This window comes from Malaclemys terrapin, chromosome 5 (assembly GCF_027887155.1).
Source record: "Malaclemys terrapin pileata isolate rMalTer1 chromosome 5, rMalTer1.hap1, whole genome shotgun sequence".
NCBI lineage: Eukaryota > Metazoa > Chordata > Testudines > Emydidae > Malaclemys > Malaclemys terrapin.
In genome coordinates this window covers 3638365-3659143 of record NC_071509.1, presented here as the reverse complement: position 1 = coordinate 3659143, position 20779 = coordinate 3638365, and the positions used below count along the sequence as shown (strand labels likewise).

Sequence of the window (20779 nt, the reverse complement as noted above, 5' to 3'; positions counted from 1 at the left end):
CCTTCTGGCCTTCGAATATAGGAATCTATGCTGTAAAAGCACTCTCTCTATGTTACATGTTGTGGCCAACCTAGGAAGCAGTTGGACATGTTATGTAAAAGCGTGTTGTTATAGGCAGGATGTGATAAACAGGAGACCATTGGGCTGGCCCATTGATCACCTCGATGCCGCTACTGAGATCAGGGCTCTGTTGTGTTAAGCACTGTATATATTGAAAGTGAGGCTCCATCCCAAAGAGTTGAGTGTTTCATTGCGCCATTTCAGAGGGGGAGATCCCAGGCCCAGAGAGACTATGTGACTTCCTCGAGGTCACACCGGGAGCCCGTGGGCAGCCTGTACATAGCGCTGCATGCCCCAGGTTGTGCAACGAGTTCGTGGAGCACCGGGGCACCATGCTGTGACCCTGCGATACAGCGTGTGCATGGGTGTTGTGTATGCCCAGAGCAGCACAGCTTGCTGAGTGCAGTGTGCGTGTACGTGTGTGTGTAGCTTGTGCAACTGAGTGTGAGTTGTTGAGTGCAGTGGATGTGCGTGTGGTGCAGTACTTGCAGCTGCTGAGCGCAGCATATGCGCCTGCGATGAAGCAGTTGCTATTGCTAAGCGTGCAGGGCGGCAGGTGCCGAGTTGCAGCGTGTGCGTGTGGTGCGGTATTTGCAGTTGCTGAGCGCAGCGTGTGCAGTGCGGCAGGTGCTGAGTTGCAGCGTGTGCGTGTGGTGTGATGTTTGCAGTTGCTGAGCGCAGTCTGTGGCTATGGTGCGGTATTTGCAATTGCTGAGCGCAGCATGTGCAGTGTGGCAGGTGCTGAGTTGCAGCGCGTGCGTGTGATATTTGCAGTTGCTGAGCGCAGCGTGTGCACACGCAGTGCAATATTTGCAGTTGCTGAGTGCAGCGTGTGCACGTGCAGTGCAGCAGGTGCTGAGTTGCAGCATGTGCATGTGGTGCGGTATTTGCAGTTGCTGAGCGCAGCATGTGCAGTGCGGCAGGTGCTGAGTTGCAGCGCGTGCATGTGATATTTGCAGTTGCTGAGCGCAGCGTGTGCATGTGCAGTGCAGTATTTGCAGTCGCTGAGCGCAGCGTGTGCATGTGCAGTGCGGCAGGTGCTGAGTTGCAGCGCGTGCATGTGATGTTTGCAGTTGCTGAGTGCAGTAGCAGATGCGGTGCGATATTTGCAGTTGCTGAGCGCAGCGTGTGCAGTGTGGCAGGTGCTGAGTTGCAGCGTGTGCGTGTGGTGTGATGTTTGCAGTTGCTGAGCGCAGTCTGTGGCTATGGTGCGGTATTTGCAGTTGCTGAGCGCAGCATGTGCAGTGTGGCAGGTGCTGAGTTGCAGCGCGTGCGTGTGATATTTGCAGTTGCTGAGCGCAGCGTGTGCACGTGCAGTGCAATATTTGCAGTCGCTGAGCGCAGCGTGTGCACGTGCAGTGCAATATTTGCAGTCGCTGAGCGCAGCGTGTGCACATGCAGTGCAATATTTGCAGTCGCTGAGCGCAGCGTGTGCACGTGCAGTGCAATATTTGCAATTGCTGAGCACAGCGTGTGCACGTGCAGTGCAGCAGGTGCTGAGTTGCAGCGTGTGCGTGTGGTGTGGTATTTGCAGTTGCTGAGCGCAGCGTGTGCAGTGCGGCAGGTGCTGAGTTGCAGCGTGTGTGTGTGGTGTGATGTTTGCAGTTGCTGAGCGCAGTCTGTGGCTACGGTGCGGTATTTGCGGTTGCTGAGCGCAGCGTGTGCGCAGGCTGCAGCTGGTGCACGGAACATCATATTTTTGAATAGCGCAAACATTTCTGCTTTGGCAGCGCAGCTCCCTTCCAAGAGAGGTCGAATTACGGGAAAGTACGAAGTGCGAAGCACGCCAGCCTGGGAGCAAGTCGAGCAGATTCCCGTGGTTCCAAACAGTCCTTTTCGTTTAGTCCTTTGCAGAATGTACAGTCACCTCACTTATTTTTAGACATGTTCCCTCCTGTGTCTCCTCTGTGTGTCTTTCCTGTTTGCTATCGTATGTGGCCATTTATCGAAGCCAGATGTTTGCAAGCGAGAGCCCCTCCCTGAGTTACTCTCTCCCTGCTCAGCGCAGAGTCCCCTGGATGTGACATTAAATCTACATCTGTCGGAAGCTCTAAAATAGTTAAAATCTAAGGACTTGTTAATAAGACGGAGCATTGCCTAGTGGTTAAAGGTGGGGGGGGACTGGAGTCAGGAGGTTTGACTTCTATGCCCAGCTCTGTCACCAGCTCACTCTGTGACCTTGGGGAAACCACTTCCCTGCTCTGAGCCTCAGTTTCCTCTGCTGTAATTTCGCCGGCCCCTCTCCACTGCTCAGGGCACTCCCAGAACGAGAAAGCTACAGCTTTAGTTCAGCTCTATTTCCAGTGGCAAATATTCCAATTAGCAGACTTTCCCATAAGAACCGCAGCCGCCCTCCCTAACCTCCTCAGGACAGCTCACGTAACTCAGGCTTCCACCCCCTGGGCCTCAGAACCCCCAACCTCCCGAAACACCAAGCAGGACAGGTGGGCCTTGCAACACGCCAGCCTCCACAGACCCCAGGGAGGATGCCTCAGGGAGAACATCCTGCCAGCAGCTGTCTCGTCTCCCTGCTCAGGTGCCAGCACTGAGCTCGGCAGCAGTGGTCTGGCCCAAGGACAGCCACTGCAGAGGCTGGGGTGGGGAGTGTTATCTGCTGCCTGCGTGACCCACTGCTCAATCAGTGGCCGGACGCATTCAATGCCAGCCTGAGCTTCGGAGTGACTCCGTGAGGGGAATAAGACTTAGCCACGGCTGTCCAGGGAAGGCACGTGGAGATCAGCAAGTGAAAGGCAGTGCGTGGGGGAGACTGAAGGGTTTTTCCAGCTAGCACATGGCTCACATGCTCACCTATGGGCGAGGGCATTCGAATATCAGGAGTTCACATTTCTCTCTGTTCCTCCTAGCGATGGCGCTGGATTCAGACGTCTCTCCCACAGCAGAAGGAGAAGGGAGCTGGTTTGGATTCATAACCCCATTCTCTAGAGTTGGGTTCTGGTCAGGAATCCAGAACCAGAACGGCTTTTCCCCCGAATAGATTCACATGTCCCCCAAAGGCTAAAATCATGCCGGTTTCCCTTCTGTCCCATCCCAAACCTAGCTGCAGCTAAGCCTCAAACCCAAACCGGACCTAATCCAGATCCGAGATCTTTGCCTCTGAGGCACCTCTGACCTCCCCATGAGACACCCAACGCCTCCCCGGCCATAGCAGCCACTCCCCCCCATGAATCACAGAAAGCACTATCACTCCTGTACTAAGCGAGGTGACGAGGACAGTAATGTCTGTCTAGAACAGTGTGGTTCAAATTGCAAATCAGGAGTCCCCAGGACTAAGGGGGAAAGAAAAAAGCCTTTTCTTCTACTTTCTGGGTATGTCAATCCGCCTATGCCTTCTGCCATTCTTAGTTCCCCACACCCACCATCACACCCTGTATTCCTGGAGATCACCACTTACCACCTGTCTGAGTGCAGCCTCCTCTGGGGAGGAACACTGAGGCTGTTTTAACAACTGTTTAAAGCCAGAACGTGAAGGATACTATTGTCTAAATGGGGACATAGAGAGGCTGAATGTAATGATGATAATTATTTGGCCTCCTAGACACTGGCATTAACTCCCCTATTCATTTCCCAACAGCTTTAGTGACCCCAAGCTTGAGGAGTTTGGTTTTCTCTCTCTGAACGATGCCGCCCCTTGCAATATCATGCCCCCAGAGTCACTAATGAGCTCAATACAGATTCCTCCTTGGTGTACATGAGGTCATACTGATAAGGCTCAGCACAAACGCCAGCAGACCGGACAGCCCTGGGCTCTCCCATGGAGATGCAAAGGCAGCGCTTTACTCACCAGCCTGTCTGCAGTGCGTTGGAGAAGGTTCTGCATGTCCGTTCTGTGGCTGATATCCTCCCAGTAGGACGACAGCACCACCACGGGCTTCACATTGCCCCAGGGGAGGTAGTAATACTGGCAACCTATGGGACAGAACACACTCGTATCTGGCTCTGTGTGGGGGACGTCACCTGCGACCGACTGGCCCATAGACCGAGAAAGGGGCAGGGGCCTGGTGCATTGTGCTCTTTGACCCGAAGGGCAAAGGTTTTAGTCCTGGTTCCCTCTGTGTGTGACGCAATGAGATTAATTATAATCCAGTCAGCCTTGGTATGAAACGAGATGTCTAGTGCAACTCAAACTGTTGTAACAAACCCACAGCTATGTAGATGCCACTATGCTGGGGCCAGCTGGGACCGCCTGGGGACAGAAAAAGGTTCTGCTCCAAAAGCGCAGGCCCCTGGAGCTAAAGAGGAGTCGCCGTTATGTGTTGTTATTGGGCCTATGACTCATACTTGAACAGTTCTGATTTCCTGCAGAGGAGGGCAGCAATACACACACACACTATCAGTTCATTGCAATCTTAATACTAGCTTCCACATCTGTCACACCATTGATACCCGAACCCTTCCCCTGTCCTACATGCACTGAAATCACTCCACCCACCACAGCAGGGCAGCCACTGCTGGGGTGCAACTGAGGGCCCCTGAGTCCCCTGCAACACCACTCAACAGTTTCAGCTGGGGAGTGAAGAAGAATACCACCTCCAACTAAAACGACAACATGAGGAAATTTTAGGCAGGCAGATTGCAATTGCCCGACATGGAACGTGGCCGGGCCAGCCACCCTAAACATTGCAAAAATGGCCATGGAATCTTGGATGGCCCTGAGCGCTCAAGGAGTTCTGCTCCGCTCGAGGAGATGGAAGGGGGAGGTACATTTTACTCAGGGGTGCGGGCTCTTGAAGGTATCCCACCAAAAAAGGAACAGCCAATAGTGGTAGGGTGGCCAGATGTCCGGTTTTCATCCCAGTCGAAAAGGGACCCTGGCGGCGGTGCAGATCGGACCATTAAAAGTCCGGTCAGTGGCACAGTGGAGCTAAGGTTGCCACAGTGGAGCTAAGCAGGCTCCCGGAAACAGCGGCATGTCACCCCTCTCTCTGGCTCCTATACGTAGAAGCACCAGGAGGCTCCGCACGCTGCGCCCACCCCAAGCACCAGCTCTGAAGCTGCCATTGACCGGGAACCTCGGCCAATAGGAGCTGCGGGGATGGCGCCTGCGGACGGGGCAGCGTGCAGAGCCACCTGGCCATGCCTCCGTGTAGGAGCCAGAGAGGGGACATGTTGCTGCTTCTGGGAGCTGCTTGAGGTAAGCGCCACCTGGAGCCTGCACCCCCTCCTGTGCCCCAACCCCCTGCCCCAGCCCTGATCTGCCTCCCACCCTCCAAACCCCTCGATCCCAGCCTGGAGCACCCTCCTATACCCCAAGACCCTCATCCCCAGCCCCACCCCAGAGTCTGCATCCGCAGATGGCGCCCTCACACACACCCCGTGCCCCAACCCCCTGCCCCAGCCCTGCTCCACCTCCTGGACTCTGAACCCCTCATCCCCAGCCCCATCCCAGAGTCTGCACTGTCAGCCACAGCCCTCACCCCCCACACCCCTGCCCTAGCCGAGCCCCCTCCCGCACTCCGAACCCTTCATCCCCAGCCCCACCCCAGAATCTGCACCGCCAGCCAGAGCCCTCGCTACCCCCACCCCAAGCCCCTGCCCCAGCCAAGCCCCCTCCCACACTCCAAATTCCTCAGCCCCAGCCCGGAGCCCCCTCCTGCACCCCAAATCCCTCATCCCTGGCCCCACATCAGAACCCGCAACCGGAACCCTCACCCCCTCCTGCACCCCAACCCTCTGAGCCAACCCGGTCAAAAAGAGCGAGAGAGTGAGAGTGGGGCGAGCGAGCGACGGGGGGAAGGGGGTGCGGGAGTGAGCAGGGGCGGTGCCTTGGAGAGGGGCAGGGGGCGTAGTCAGGGTGTTAGGTTTTGTGCAAATAGAAAGTTGACAGCCCTAAATAGTGGAACACACTCTATCTCTTCCATTCGCATCCTGGCTCAAAGAGAGAGAGAGAGAGAGTGTGTGTGGGTGTGGGTGTGTGTGTGGGTGGGTGTCAGAGGGTGAGCTGGGCCTGTAACGAGTCAGGGCTCTGGCCTACGTCTGAGCCAGGGCACCATGGTTGCCAGGATACAGCAGCGCAATGACAGAGACTTGAGGGAGCAGGAAGGCCAGGAAACCTGCCAGGATGCAGGTGGTTTCCTCTGCCCATCGTACAAGGGGCATTGCCTCTGGGCGGCTGTAGTCATATGGGCCCCGTGGGCTCGACCTGGTTTGAGGAGCGGTCTCCTTGCCACGCCGCACCCCCTTCCCCGTGCCCGCGCACCCGCCCGCGCCTCACCGTCAAACACAGCCCCGCTGTACTGCGTGGCGGAGGCCAGCGGCAGGCACGTGTTATCAAACTTGTTGCCGTAGTTGCCGATGCTGACTTCGAACTGGATGGCGGCGTCGACGTCCTGAAGCATGCTGGCCGAGTAGAAGGCGGCGAAGAGGCAGTACTTGCGCCGCCGCAGGTGCTTCTGCAACACACAGAGCCGGCCCCGTGGGAGGAGCCGCAGCTTCTGACCTGGGGCCTCTCCCAGCCAAACCCTCGCCCACTCCCGCATGCGCCGCTTCCCAGGATGGCGTGGAAGGGGCAGGGAGGAGCAGCTGAAGGCCAGCATGCAAGAGAGCTGCCCCTCTCTCCCCACATGAAGGAGGAGACAGGCGGCAGATAGCTCCAGAGACACATTGCAGGGAGCAAGAAGGTTCTGCAGGGCTGAGTTGGCAAGGGAAAAGCACAAGCAGTGGAAAGCTCTCCTGACAGGGAGACCTGGGAGAGACCCTGCCCAAGGAGCTGGGCAGAGACCAGGCTACAAGCTGCACCAGTTTGCGTTTCACTCTGGTGTGGCTGTACTGAGGGGAGGGACGCTGACCTAGGGCTGGGGCCCAGAGAGCCGGTAGGCACCTGAGGACTAAGTGGGATCCCTTCTGGAGACCGTTTGAACTGAGAGTTCTCAAAGGGCCCCTGAAGAGACTGGACGGCCCCAGCACAGGGCCCCAGAGGGCAACCTCTCTCCAGGAAAGGATGGTCCAGAGGCAGTAGACGACCACGCCGTATACCCTCAACGCCCGAGTCAGCGAGGAGATGAGTCTGCGACAGCCGTTGGCTAATAGGGAGAGCCTTTTGGCTCCAACTGTGGAGCAACGGGCTTTAGTTCTGGAGGTTGCAGATTCAGTCCCCAGCTCCGCCAATTACCAACCCTGTGATTTATTACCAGCATGATGCCTGGGTCCTCAGTAGTGATTCAGCAAGGATGCCACATACCTCTAGCCGTAGAATATCGTCAGGCGGGATGTCCTCCAACTTCTGCTCAATATGTTCCACCAGTTTTGTCTCCAGCTCCATCAGCAACCTGCCCCGAAAGGCCACTCCCTCTCCCTTAGAGTTAGATAAGAAGAAAGTGCTGTTACCAAGACAGCTGCATCTCAGATATGCTCCCACTGGAGTCTATGGGTACGTCTACACTACCCGCCAATCTGGCGGGTAGTGATCGATCTATCAGGGATCGATTTATCGCGTCTAGTGTAGACGCGATAAATTGATCCCCGATCGCTCTCCCGTCGACTCCGGAACTCCACCACAGCAAGAGGCAGAAGTGGAGTCGACGGGGGAGCCACGGTCATCAATCCCGCGCCGCGAGGGCGCGAAGTAAGTGATTCTAAGTCGATCTAAGATACGTCGACTTGAGCTATGTTATTCTTGTAGCTGAAGTTGCGTATCTTAGATCGATCCCCCACCCACCCACCCAGTGTAGACCAGTCCTATGGGAGCTCTGCCGTTGATTTTGTTCAGTTCAAGAGGAGCAGGTCGGGCAATGTATTTACGCAGCCCCTTATAGATGTAAAGCAAACGATGTTATTTTTTTGACGATGTATTTGCCAAGAGGGGTAATAATTTCCTGTAGGTGCAATGGATCCTGGGAGATCTGGGAGAAGAGCGGCTTTTTTGATTCAGTGGCAGTTGTGAAAAATCAAGAGAGTTTCCACCTGGGTCAAACCGACTGAAAATTTGGGGAATTTTTGGTGAAACAAAAACATCCACTGGGGGTCTGTTCTAGAGTGGGGAATCGAACGTGGGTTTCCCACATCTGGGGTAAGTGTCCTAAGCACTCAGTTAAAGGCTATTTGGGGAAACAGGGCAAGGAGGTAGCACCACCTCCTCCGCCGCTGCCGCCGCCTGCTTTGTGACTGGCTGAACCAATTTGCATCCAGTTTGTGAATAGTTTTATGTCGACCAAAGCTGTGTTTTTTGGCAAACTATTCTTCTGAAAAATAGCACCTGGCTCCAATCCTCGTACCGATTGTGACATTGCACTCTATATGATGTTATGAAAATATGCTAATGAGAGTGACTATAATGTAACTGGAATGTGCTTCATGCGAAAGGTCTCTTGTATCATTACAAAGCTTATAATCTACTGAGTGTGATCATCCGATTTGTATGAATGTATCATTCTTGTATCTGAAACTAGAAATATGAAATAGAACTCTGAGGCCCTATTGTAATTATGCAAAGTGTGGGCCATTAATGGTGGTTTGGAATTTTGATGGCTCCCATCAACCAGGACAATTGACTATAGATGGCTGTGTTTACTTGTGAGTCTTCCTGTATACGTGTGTGCTAGCAAGTGCGTAATGAAGTCTTGCAGTGCCATGTAATCATGTCACCTGAACTGGAATCCATCTTTAAGCTAGTGCTTTTCCATTGAGAAGGAGGGGGTGGGAACCCAGAGAGGGACAAAGGATTCCCGCCTTGTGCCAAAGATATATAAGTGGGTGGAACAGAACAAAGGGGCTGTTGTCATGAGAAATCCCCTAGCTACCACCTGAGCTGGAACAGGGACTGTACCAGGGGAAAGGATTGGGCCCAGAGTAGGAAGGCATCCAGTCTGTGATAGAAGCTTATTGAAACGTCTGAGGGCGAGATTTTATCTGTATCCAGTTTTCTTACTGTACTAGGCTTAGACTTGCGTGTTTTATTTTATTTTGCTTGGTGATTCACTTTGTTCTGTCTGTTATTATTTGGAACCACTTAAATTCTACTTTTTGTATTTAATAAAATCACTTTTTACTTATTAATTAACCCAGAGTATGTCTTAATACCTGCAGGGGGGCAAATAGCTGTGCATATCTCTCTATCAGCGTTATAGGTGGCGAACAATTTATGAGTTTATCCTTATACGGGGTAAAATGGATTATTTGGGGTTTGGACCCCATTGGGAGCTGGGTGCCTGAATGCTGGACACCGGAGAACTTCTTAAGCTCTTTTCAGTTAAGCCTGCAGCTTTTGGGGGACGTCGTTCAGACCTGGGTCTGTGTTTGTAGCAGGCTAGCGTGTCTGGCTCAAACCCAGGCAGGGCACTGAAGTCCCAAGCTGCCAGAGAAAACAGGCTTAGAGGTAGTCTCGGCACATCAGGAGGCAGTCCCAAAGGGGGTTTCTCTGATCCAACCCGTCACAACGATTAATGAAAGTTCAGGATAATGAGAGTGTTTCACTTTGCAAAGAAGAATTTTTGAAAACTGAACAACCACAACTTCACCTTTCCCATGTTGAGTTCCTCGTAGGGATCTGGAAACCCGGTAAATTCCCTCGGGCTGCCGTAAAGGTTTACATAACAGGGCCCAAACGTTGGCAGGAATCCCAGCCCGTCGTCCACTAGGAGACCACAGGGAGCAATCAGTTACTGAGCCACTACAACAACACTTCTCATTAATGCATAAAAAGAGAACGGGCACTGAGCAAACTATAGCATATCCCTCTAACTACAGGGTTATGGGTCCAATGGGTGCTAAGGGCAGGAACACGGATCTCTTCTGGACTAGACTCTGTTATTATCTTAGAATCATAGAATCATAGGACTGGAAGGGACCTCGAGAGGTCATCTAGTCCAGTCTCCTGCCCTCAAAGCAGGGCTAAGTATTATCTAGATCATCCCTGACAGGTGTTTGTCTAACCTGCTCTTAAACATCTCCAATGATGGAGATTCCACAACCTCCCTAGGCAATTTATTCCAGGGCTTAACCACTCTGACAGTTAGGAAGCTTTTCCTAATGTCCAACCTAAACCTCCCTTGCTGCAATTTAAGCCCATTGCTTCTTGTCCTATCCTCAGAGGTTAACAAGAACAATTTTTCTCCCTCCTCCTCCTAACAACCTTTTATGTACTTGAAAATTATCATGTCCCCTCTCAGTCTTCTTTTCTCCGGACTAAACAAACCCAATTTGTTCAATCTTCCCTCATAGGTCATGTTTTCTAGACCTCTAATCATTTTTATTGCTCTTCTCTAGACTTTCTCCACATCTTTCCTGAAATGTGGTGCCCAGAACTGGACACAATACTCCAGTTGAGGCCTAATCAGAGCAGAGCAGAGCGAAAGAATTAATTCTCGTGTCTTGCTTACAACACTCCTGCTAATACATCCCAGAATGATGTTTGCTTTTTTCACAACAGTGTTATCTTATAGTGGAACAGCTGGGTAGCAGTTCCCTCCTCCACTGCACGCTCTATAAATGGGCCCACTGCAGGTCTGGTTCCAATCTCACACACCCAAGGGTAACTCCATGAGACCATGCCACGCCCCAAATGTGACTGCTTTATGCCACGCCCACATCGCACAACACACACACTGGCAATTTAACCGGCTCATGGATCCCGCGAGGGGCTAGAACCTCTCCATTGCCACCCACTATAGGGCTTGTCACTGAGGTAAAGGAGGCGTGGCTGGGGTGTCAATGTCACAGCACAGCCAGAGGCAGCCAGGCCTTAAGATAGCCCTGGGGCTAACTTACACCAAGGATCTAATTGCTCCTGATTGGCGGTTTAAAGCCAACTTTGCATTCCCCAGCCTCCCTGGCTGCACCAAGCACAGACATAGTCTGGGATTGGGGCCATCGACGTCAATGGGGTGACACCAGCATGAGTGAGGTCAGAATCAGGCCCTGGTTAGATGACAGATCTGTTTACTCTGTACAACTACTCCAGCGTTACACTGGCAGAACTGAGAGCCCTTTTCGTGCGGCGCTAAGGCCAGTCCCATTCCCAATAAAGCCAGTCACAAAGCGCCGGCGGATGGGCCACCCAGCACTTCCTCCATCCCACACACAGCAGTGGACACAACTATACAATTCAACAGAGGGAGACCCTGCCAGTGAGAGCCTGATCTCAGGGACTCCGGTCCATCCAATCGGCAGTAATCGCACTGAATTCACAGGAGCTACTTCCGATATACACTGGGGAGCCATGGCCGTGCTAGGCCATGTCCACACCAGAGAGGGGCCCAAGCCACAAAATTCAGATCAGGATCCAGATTTTAGCCCCATTCCCTCTTTCGGGGTGTTTGGAATTTAGAGAAGGGAATTTATCCTGGGAAGAGGAAGGCTCTCCTCTTCCTATAGTCCCATATTTGGGGTACTAAAGGAGTGGGCTGGATTCCCAGCAGGTGTCAATCAGCATCACTCCACTGCCCACCGTGAACTGGGGATCTATCGCACTCACTGCCGTGGAGCGTGTGCCGGTTTACACCAGATGAGGATCTGGTTCAGCGCCCTCTTCCTTCGGACACCTAATGATCCATCAGGTGACCCTCAGTCCATTGCTTGAGTGAGTGGCATCAGCAGCACGAGGAGAGCAGGAATAAATCTTGTACTTTGAAACCAGACAGGCCCAATGCACCAGGTCTTGGCCCAGTGAGCAGCACAACACATCCTCGGTCCTGCTTACCACACGAAATACCGTTGGTGTTCAACAGAAAGCTCATCACTAACAGAGAGCAGTGCCTCGTGCTTGGCATACCAACCCCACCAGAGGCTCAAGGACAGTGGAGACTCCATACCATGGCCCATCCCACCCCACAGATGATCCAAGGGGGGCACATATGAGGCTGGAGGAGGTCTGGGGTCATATCTCGGTGGCTCGCTCCCTTTGACAAGCCACGTTTCAGACACGGAGGCTTTTGCTGATCCTGGTTCTGTCCAGGGTCCCAGTGTGTCTAAACACGGCTAAAACGGCCAAATTACCGAACCATAATTGCAACCAACAGGCTAGAGGGACGTACTGGCTGTAGCTTTCAGGGGCTTCGTGAGAACAGGAAACTCATCTGAGGCACAAAGAAATGGAGAGAAGGTTAGAGTGGGAACAAGAGAGAAGGGGTGGAAGGAGCGTGACATGAGACCAATGCATTATGGGAAATGCAAGCTGCTGCTGCAATGGGGCTTTTTGTGCCAGACTCTAGAGAGAGACCAAGAGGGGAATTGAACAGCTATAGTCTCCGAGGTCACTCTGGCTGGAAGCTACTCATGCTGCACCATATCACATGCGGCCCTGGGAGTGGATTGGGAGCCTTTCCTACAGAGCCCAGGCCTGGCCTCCTTAATCAAGTCAGCCGGCCAAACCGCCTCCCAGGAGCGCAGCGGAGGTCCAAATCTACCTCCCTGCTCTGTGTCCCACAATGCATTGCACCCAATCTAGCTGTGGCTCAGGCCTGTCTCTGACAATGGCAACACCCAACCCCTTCACCCAAAGGTCCCCGGGGCTGCAATGGGCATCCCAAAGCACCAAGGAACAACTAGGGGCTTCCATTCTGCTCCTCTATAAACACTGTCTCCCCAGAGCTGGCCTTTGGTTCTGTGGGGCCCTGCGCAAGGCGAGACATATGGGGCCTCAGACAGAGGGCTTGGAAACTGGCTGGGTTGGGAGTGTTGGTCATTAGGGGCATGTGGAAGAGGGGAATCAGTCCCTTGATGGCTGCTGAATCCAGGCTAGGACATAGGGGACCCTGTGTGGTGTCTGTAGGCCAGAGAGACCCACAAGGTGTGTTTGTGTCCAGCCGCCTTTGATTGCATCACAGCCAAGCCCCAGGATTTCTCTACCACATGGACACTGCACATCTTGTATCTGGGGGACAGGACAGATAGGGAACAAGGGGCATGTCGGTGCATGGGGCAGGGGAAGGAAAGGGTGTATCCCAGTGATTCGTCCTTCGAAGAGTGAGGTTGCAATGGGCTGTCGAGTGGGGATCTCCTGGGTACCCGGTAGGTGTGAGTGTAGGTCCCTGTGTGGCCTCCCACAACACCCACGTGACCTGCTCCTGTGGCCGGCAGAGAAGTTAACTGGAAGAGGGTCCCTCTGTATCCACATACCTACATGGCCCCGCTGAGCCATTGCTTGGGACTAAAACCCTTCATGGCTGCCAGTCTCGGCTCCCAATGTGCTTTGCAGTGTAACAGCCCCTAAGAGCACAGGGCTGGGTCTGGCCTAAGGGAAATGCTTCCAAACACCTCCAACGGACCCCTCTTCCCTGTCGCCCGCTCCCTCGCTCTCCCTCTAGGGATCTGCAGCTGCCCAGGCTGGCCCATACGTTAGGTCTCTCCCAGGAAAGGGAGGATGAATAGACGAAGCCCGTGTCAGTGGGCGCATGGCATTGCAGTCTGAACTCCACACTCTGCATGCGTTGGCAGGGCAGTTTGTGTTGTAAGAACAGGTTAGCTGCGCCCTAAGGCCCCAACTGCATTACAGACCTTGACCGAGTTTGTCACCAGGTTGACACCATGTGTTTTAGGCCCAGGCATTCCTTTCCTAAGCACGGTGAGGGCACCATGTTTCAACCCGGCTTGTAAGCAGAGCTGCGGCTGGAATCTCACCTGGAAGTTCTGCTGTGTATATGTTTTTGAGCGGGGGGTCATTTAACAGTGCACGAGTAATATGGTTAGCTGGTGCCTCTATCTCCCTGGTCTATGAGCAAGATCCCAAAATGCATTGCACCATGTGAGAAAATACCCACAATCCTCTGCCACTCAGCGGAGACAAGAGGGTGCAGCTGCCCCAAATTTCCCAGAGTGCACCAGTGGGAACATGGCTGGGCTATGCAATAAGTATGGGCAGGCCAAGACCATTGACACGTGATTGGTCCAGGAGAAATGATACAGTGTGGATACGCCAAACCATGCAAGCTGCATTGTGTCAGCACCTGGCGCCCGTTCACAAGGGTTCTGTCTGGAGCGCAGCCGGTACAAACCCACTGGAGCATAGCGGTGAGGACAGTCGGAACAGAGCAGCAAAGGGAGTTAGCAGCAGGAGTCATTCAGTAACCGATGGGGTTAGGGCAGGTTCAGGCTACAGTCCCTACCACAGTTGCAAAGACCTGGGTTATTCAGAAACCACCACGACACGACAAAGTGAACCGTGAGTCCCTGCACTTCCTCCCGCCTGACACGAATACCATGACACGGATGGTGTGATTGAGGTCTGGCAGCTGATAGCTGATGGCTAGACCCGCCCCCCCAGCCCCCACTTGGGAGGTCTTCAGGACTTGAACCCAAGACCCTCAGCACGAGCTGCTACCACTGGGGCTAGCAAGACCAAGCCTCACTGCTACAGCAAATAACAGGCTCATAAACCTCTTATGTGAGCCAGCCACTGAGGGTACATCTAAGTCCAGCCTCTGGTTCCGGTTTGACCTCCAGTCCCCCTTTTGGACCTGGGTCCTAGGACTCTGCTGGGGCGGGGGGTGTCAGAACCCAAATCCCACTGCGACTCGGATCTAAGCCTGTCATTTTGCAGTGTGGACACTGCTCAAGCCACAGACCCGGGTCAGAAGGTCTGCGTAGTGCAGTGTGGATGCTTTAGCATGGCTGAGAGACCTGGGACCAGCAACTGTAAACCCAGGTTTGCACCTGGCATTGGCCACTGTTGGAAGACAGGATACTGGGCTAGATGGACCCCACTGTGGCCATTCTTATGTTCTTATGTCGGTTTACAATGCAGTGTGGATGCTCCAGCACATGGCTGGAAACACAGAATCCACAAGCCCGGGCCCAACCGATCCGGGTTTACAGGGCAGTGTAGACATACCCTGGAGGGAAGACACTTAGTCAGGACTTAGCAGAGTCCCAGATCCCTGAAACCACACAGTCTTTCCTCACCCTCTGTGCACTGAGAACAGGCAGGGGGGGGAATCTTCCCGGCTCCTAGATTACAATGTGAAGGTGGGTTCAAACTAAGGCAAAATGAGCTCCACCCTCCCTAATGCTTCTTTACTGAGATGCCAGGGCACGCGCAGACAGAGCAATTCTGCACCCCTGCCCCACGGAGCTTGTACTTCAAAGGGGACACACGTGCAGAAGTTCAAATGCCCAACGGGCCACCACCGGCGCTTCACAAGGACATTCCCAATGCCCAAGCAACCCAGGCCCCAGCGGGAGGTTAGCGGGGCTTGCACCAGTGAAGAAGCAAGGGGAGAGTTTGGCTAAGTGAATCCAAAGATACCCCGTGGATATAGGTCCCGATCCAGCAAAACATGTAAGCAAGTGCTTACCCCTTGGACTGGAGCAGGCCCAGTGAAGCCAGGGGGATAATCCACCTTCTTCAAGTTATACGCCTGTTTAAGTGCTTTGCTGGACCGGGCCATAGCCAATAACTGGAAGACATGCTGGGGGCCTGCAGTGAGGATTTGGGGTCAAATTGTGCCCCCCATTCGGAGCTTTGCCACTGGCATCAATAGAGGCAGGGTTTAGCCCTGGATGTCCTAGTGCCAAGTGATGACTGCCCCTTCCATGGGTGCCCATGGGACAGGGAGGGCACAAGATGCCTCCCTGTTTTTGTACCCCACACTGTGCAAGAGCCAGCCCCACCTCAGCCCCGGCTGTTTCTTCAGCAGCCGGCAGAGCCGTCCGACAGCACAAGAGAGCATACGCTCCCCTCCTGTCCACAGGCAGGGTCCCCTTGCATGCCCGGCGCTCATCCCACCGATTTCGAGTGCCCTTGCTGGGGCGGAGCTGGGCTGCAGCCAAAACCCACCCAGAGCTTTAGCACAGACGACATTCACGACATGCCTTAAAGAGTCACCCACTTCTGTCGCAACCCAACCTCAGTCAGCATCACTTGAGATTCCCCCAGGCTCGCCCGTCGGAGGGGAAGGCACCAGCCCCCACCAGTCCCCAGGGTTTCATAGAGAGGATCCCGGCCAGTAATTCTCCTTCACCAAAGCCAAGACCAGCCTCCGAGCCACGAGCATGCATTCCCTATAGCGCCCAGTGCAAACTCCAGGCACGGGCCTCTCCTTACCTTCCAGCTCTCCTCCCGGGGCGGAGATTTGAGACATGCGCAGGTGAGTTGTGCCGATGACATCGTTGTGAGTGACACGGTCCCTGAAATAAGGGGTTTGGTTTAACTTTAGCAAGTGTTTGGTTGATCATGCTTTGCCCATAAAGAGCTTTCCTTTGGGAGAGCGCCACGTTCTTTACGAACGTTAACTCTCCAAGTCACCCCTATTAAGACAGGTCAATATTCTTGGACCAGATCCCCATCTGGTGTGAATCCACATTGCTCCATTGGAGTCAGAGGGCCAGATCCCCATCTGGTGTAAATCCACAGTGCTCCATTGGAGTCAGAGGGCCAGATCCCCTTCTGGTGTAAATCCACAGTGCTCCATTGGAGTCCCAGATCCCCATCTGGTGTGAATCCACATTGCTCCATTGGAGTCAGCTGGCCAGAAGAAGTCAATGAAGCTGTGCTGATTTTTACCAGCTGTAGATCTGTCCCATTAACTTGGTGTTACAGATGGGAAACTGAGGCACGGAGCGAAGCGAAGTGACTTGCCCACTATCACAAAGGGAGACAGTGGCAGACTGCATAATAGAAGCTAGAAATCCCGACTCCCAGTCCACTGCTCTAGCCACATAGGGTCTGAGCCTGAACATCCACCGTGCAATTTGGTAGTCCCGCAGCCCAGGCCTCACAAGCCCACATCAGCTGACATGGGCCAGCTATGGGTGTTTAATTGCAGTGTAGACATACCCTTAGTCTGCTACTACCAAACCGTATTTTCTTGGATGGTGAGTAAGGTGAGAAATAATGTCCTATATGTTTAGAGCCATTTGGTTGCAGGTAAAGGAAGTTACAGCTCTGGGGAGTGCTCCTTACAGCCAGTTATAACCTGACCCACCCCAGCCTTCACGGGCCTGGGAGAACTGGCTTGGCCCTTGCATGATGGACGCGTTGTTTCTGGGAATGCGTCTGGCTTGGGATGCTCGCTGCATTTCGGATCTGGGTTGCACTAGCACAGGACAATTGAGACCGGGGCTGCCTAAATCGGTCCTTAGAACAGGTTCCCCACTGGGTAGATAAGCCCATCTCCTTCTATCCCAACTTCAAACTCACCAATCCATGACCCGGATCCTCATTTTCTCACACATGGAAGGAAACTAGAGAAATAGGCACAAAAGGGGAATGGTCAGTGCAAACGGCTCAGAGGACAATGCTCGGAGCAAAGCGACCCAAAAGGCAGAGACCTGCCGTTGCTCACCATGGCTGGCAAGGTGATGCGCTGGTTCCACTGGGGGTTGGCGTTCTTCTCCAGGATCTTAGAGCTGATCTGGCGAGAGAAGGGAACAATAAAAGGCAGCGTCAGGGCAGGGTTGGCTTACCCTTCTCTACGAGCCTATATAAGAAAAAGACCCAAAAATCGGGACTGTCCCTATAAAATCGGGACATCTGGTCACCCTAAATTTATCAGATGGAAATGAAGGGAGGAGGTGTCAGATCCATGGGACCAGAGAGATCCTCGTGAACCAGCGATGGTCCATGGATCACAGCTTGGGAACTGAGAACATTTAAGAAATAATGATCATCCATCAATTTAAGCCGGTTCCCAAACTGTAGCCAAGCCCTGAGCTAGGAAATTATTTCTCGGTTATTTCCCCACCCCTCCCCCCAAACACACAAGGATCTAAATACTTGCATTGTCATTTTTAATACAACAGCACCACTAAGAGACTAGAGCAGAAATTACTCATACGCAGCAAAGAACAGAAGACACCATCTGTGCTTTCTCCAGAGAGGTGCGTCCCATGGCTAATCTGTTGCTACTCACAACCTAGCTTTGCCATCCTGTGTGTGTCCTACTCTGCAAATAGTCCTGTGAGCAAAGGCAGCCTGGATTGGCTCCTTAGTTATGGGGTTTTATTTATTTGTGCATTGAGAGGGATCAGAGATTTTAATTAAAAAAAAATGTCCATTGTAATTTTGTTACACTGACAAAGGGGTAGTGGCCATAGGCCCAAGCACAGATGTGTATGAAAATCTGTCCATCTCTCTAGGTATTCTTAGGGCACCCTTCATCGTGGTATTTCAGCACAAGGGCAGAAAAGACCAATCAAAGGGGGGCATCACTAGGGCTGATGAGATGAAACTGCCAGAAGGGAAACTTGGATTGGGCATCAGGAACCACTTTCTAAGAGTGAGGATGGTTAGAACATGGAACCCAACTGGAGAAAGGTGTTCTAGGGGTCAGGGCAGCAGGGTGGATGGAGGAGTTGACCTAACCCCGTAGATGTTCAGGCACCACGGAAATGAGCAGAGTACGAGCAATCAGACCGACAGATCTTCCCCATCTCTAGCTTTTGGGAGTAAGACCGACAGATCTTCCCCATCTCTAGCTTTTGGGAGTAAGACCGACAGATCTTCCCCATCTCTAGCTTTTGGGAGTAAGATACAGATGTGAGCAACGCCACTGCATGCCCACTGGAGGGCTGTGTCAGTCCAACAGGTCAAACTGCTGCAGGCCTCACCCTGCAATTAAACTCTGCCCAGGCCTCATTCCTCTTTGCTTTTCTCCCAAGCAACAAACAAAGGCACCAGAGATGCCCTAGACAACCCATCCCCCCTCTCCTGACCTCCTTCACTTTCGTCCTCGAGAAAACAACGCCTGTTTCAAACGTGGCCACCCGACTCTCACATTTCCATGCTCCAATTGACCCCTCGGTGACAGCTGGCTCACATCCAAACACTGTCCCATGCAATGAGGCTGGCGGCCCATTGAGGGGGTTGCTAAGGGAACAGGAGTCCAGGAGACAGAGGCAGATTTCCTGCTCAGCCAGAGGACGACCCATCAGTTTCCACCCCTCACCGTCCTGCCGGCAAAGCTGACTTCCACAAATGGATCGACCAGGTTCTTCTTGTTGCTCTCAAAGCCGAAGATCTGCTTGACATTGTCGATGATGGCATCGTCCACTGGAACAGAAGAGAACCCTCAACAATCCGCGCTCGGGAGGCTGGAGCGCGTAAGGAGTCCGCTGACTGTGATGCAAGCGGCCAGCCCAGAATGGCCCCGGGCTGCCGGGCCCTCGGCTTCAGAGCACACGGAGGAGCCTGAACTCTCTGCTTAGAACCTGAGTCTGAACTTTTCCATCTCTGTGGACCAGTCTTTACTGATCAGCCCTCCAGTGAGTACCAGTTATGGGGTAGTGACAGATGTGACCACCGTGGGGCTGAGACCACTATGGGATTTTACTTCCACTGAAAGGCAATGAGTTCCAGTCCCTGGTGGAACAAGAGGTGGAAGCCTCTTTAACCAGCCTCTTTAACCAACCCCCAAGCCTTGTCCCAGTAACAATCCTGTCCCTGTACTAATTACTTTTACAGCCCTGGAGCCGTAAAAGTCCATCTGCCCTGCAGGGCGAATACCGCTGAGTGACACCAGGGTAGAACGTCAAAGGACAGATCCTCAGCTGGTGTAAATCAGCATAACTCCATTGACTCTAGTGGTGCTGCACCAATCTACACCAGCTGGGGGTTTGGCCCGTTGTCTACCCGTGGCGCTCTGCTGATTCTCATGCACGGGAGAGCTGGTCTAAGGCGTTAAAGAGTCCAGTGTCAGAGTGAGATGCACGGAACGGAAATCCAGAACACAGATGGACTATATCCCTTCACCCTTGGGCTGCAACATGTTACTGCTGCTGGGTCATTTCCAAGGCGACAAGCATGGGTCAGCTGCAATTAGACGCCGCAGCAGAAATACATACTCTGGGGCAAGTCTTCAGCTCTGTAAATTTTCAGGCAGAAGTGAGCCCCCCTCAGCGTGACCCCAGTTGGGCGCAGAAGATTCCCCTCAATATCTTCCTTCTCTTCAGCCACTTCTTTCTTCTCCAGCTGTGAGACAAACAAACAAACTGTTACAAAAGGAGAGAAATGGGGCTGAAGCTTTCTGCAAAGCAGAGAAACAGCGTCCACTAAGCAGAAACTAATGCATCTTACCCCCAAGGTGAGACCTCCTTTACCATAAACCAGCAACGGGCCCCGCCTGGAACCCTCAGACCCAAACCAGCCTTGAAAGTTTGGATTCAGATCCAAACTCCATGGATCAGGCCCATCTCTGCTGTAAAGCCACAGACACACAGAGACTGCAGGATCTGACCTAGAGGGTGGGACCTTTAAAGTGTTCAGCACTGGCCTAACTCTACTCTCATGAGGTCCTTGAGTGTTTTACCTCTGACTTCCGTGTGTTGGGTTTTGAGTTTGGTTCTGCTGGTAATGAGAGGTCAAATAATCAGGTTCAATCAGTACTTATTAATCATAGATTGTAATCAAAGATTAATACAGCGCAATACGGAATACAGACAGGAAGGTCATGTGACCAAACCGATCTGAAGAATGGAAAAGTGACTGCAGCTTGATTCACTCCCAGAAACTGTCCCCCTTTTATATTGTGCTTGGGACAAAGACACTTCCTTTCTCAAAGACAATTCCTAACTGATCTACATGTAGAATCCCTTTCATGGTATCTCAGCTTATCTAATCAATACGCCAGAGAAATCTGTGATTAAGTCCTTATTATAGAAAACACCTGTAGCAATAAGTAATTCCTAATAAGCTAAAAGCATCTCTCGCTGGCTCAAATTATCTCATCAATCACCGAAGGTATTTGCAATAACAAATATCCCTCATCAATGACAAATGGTCCCTTCCTGGACATCTGGACACATTCTCTGTGGGTCAAGAGGCTTCGGGTAC

General features: G+C 52.8%; 1 protein-coding gene across 8 annotated transcripts in view; it reads right to left on the bottom strand.

Annotated features, from left to right (window-relative positions):
• DYSF (dysferlin) overlaps window positions 1–20779 on the bottom strand; it is a 289365-nt gene that overhangs the window by 173793 nt on the left and 94793 nt on the right. For 4 of the 8 annotated variants that reach the window (XM_054030057.1, XM_054030056.1, XM_054030061.1 and 1 more), the window contains exons 12-21: window positions 19792–19918; window positions 18897–19000; window positions 17295–17363; window positions 17150–17193; window positions 16055–16137; window positions 12048–12089; window positions 9534–9649; window positions 7259–7372; window positions 6293–6470; window positions 3863–3987 (exon numbers count right to left, since the gene is read on the bottom strand). In XM_054030057.1, coding sequence (XP_053886032.1) covers window positions 3863–3987; window positions 6293–6470; window positions 7259–7372; window positions 9534–9649; window positions 12048–12089; window positions 16055–16137; window positions 17150–17193; window positions 17295–17363; window positions 18897–19000; window positions 19792–19918 — 1002 coding nt within the window. The remainder of the gene's footprint in view (window positions 1–3862; window positions 3988–6292; window positions 6471–7258; window positions 7373–9533; window positions 9650–12047; window positions 12090–16054; window positions 16138–17149; window positions 17194–17294; window positions 17364–18896; window positions 19001–19791; window positions 19919–20779) is intronic. The other 4 variants (XM_054030060.1, XM_054030064.1, XM_054030059.1 and 1 more) reach the window with 1 other exon arrangement.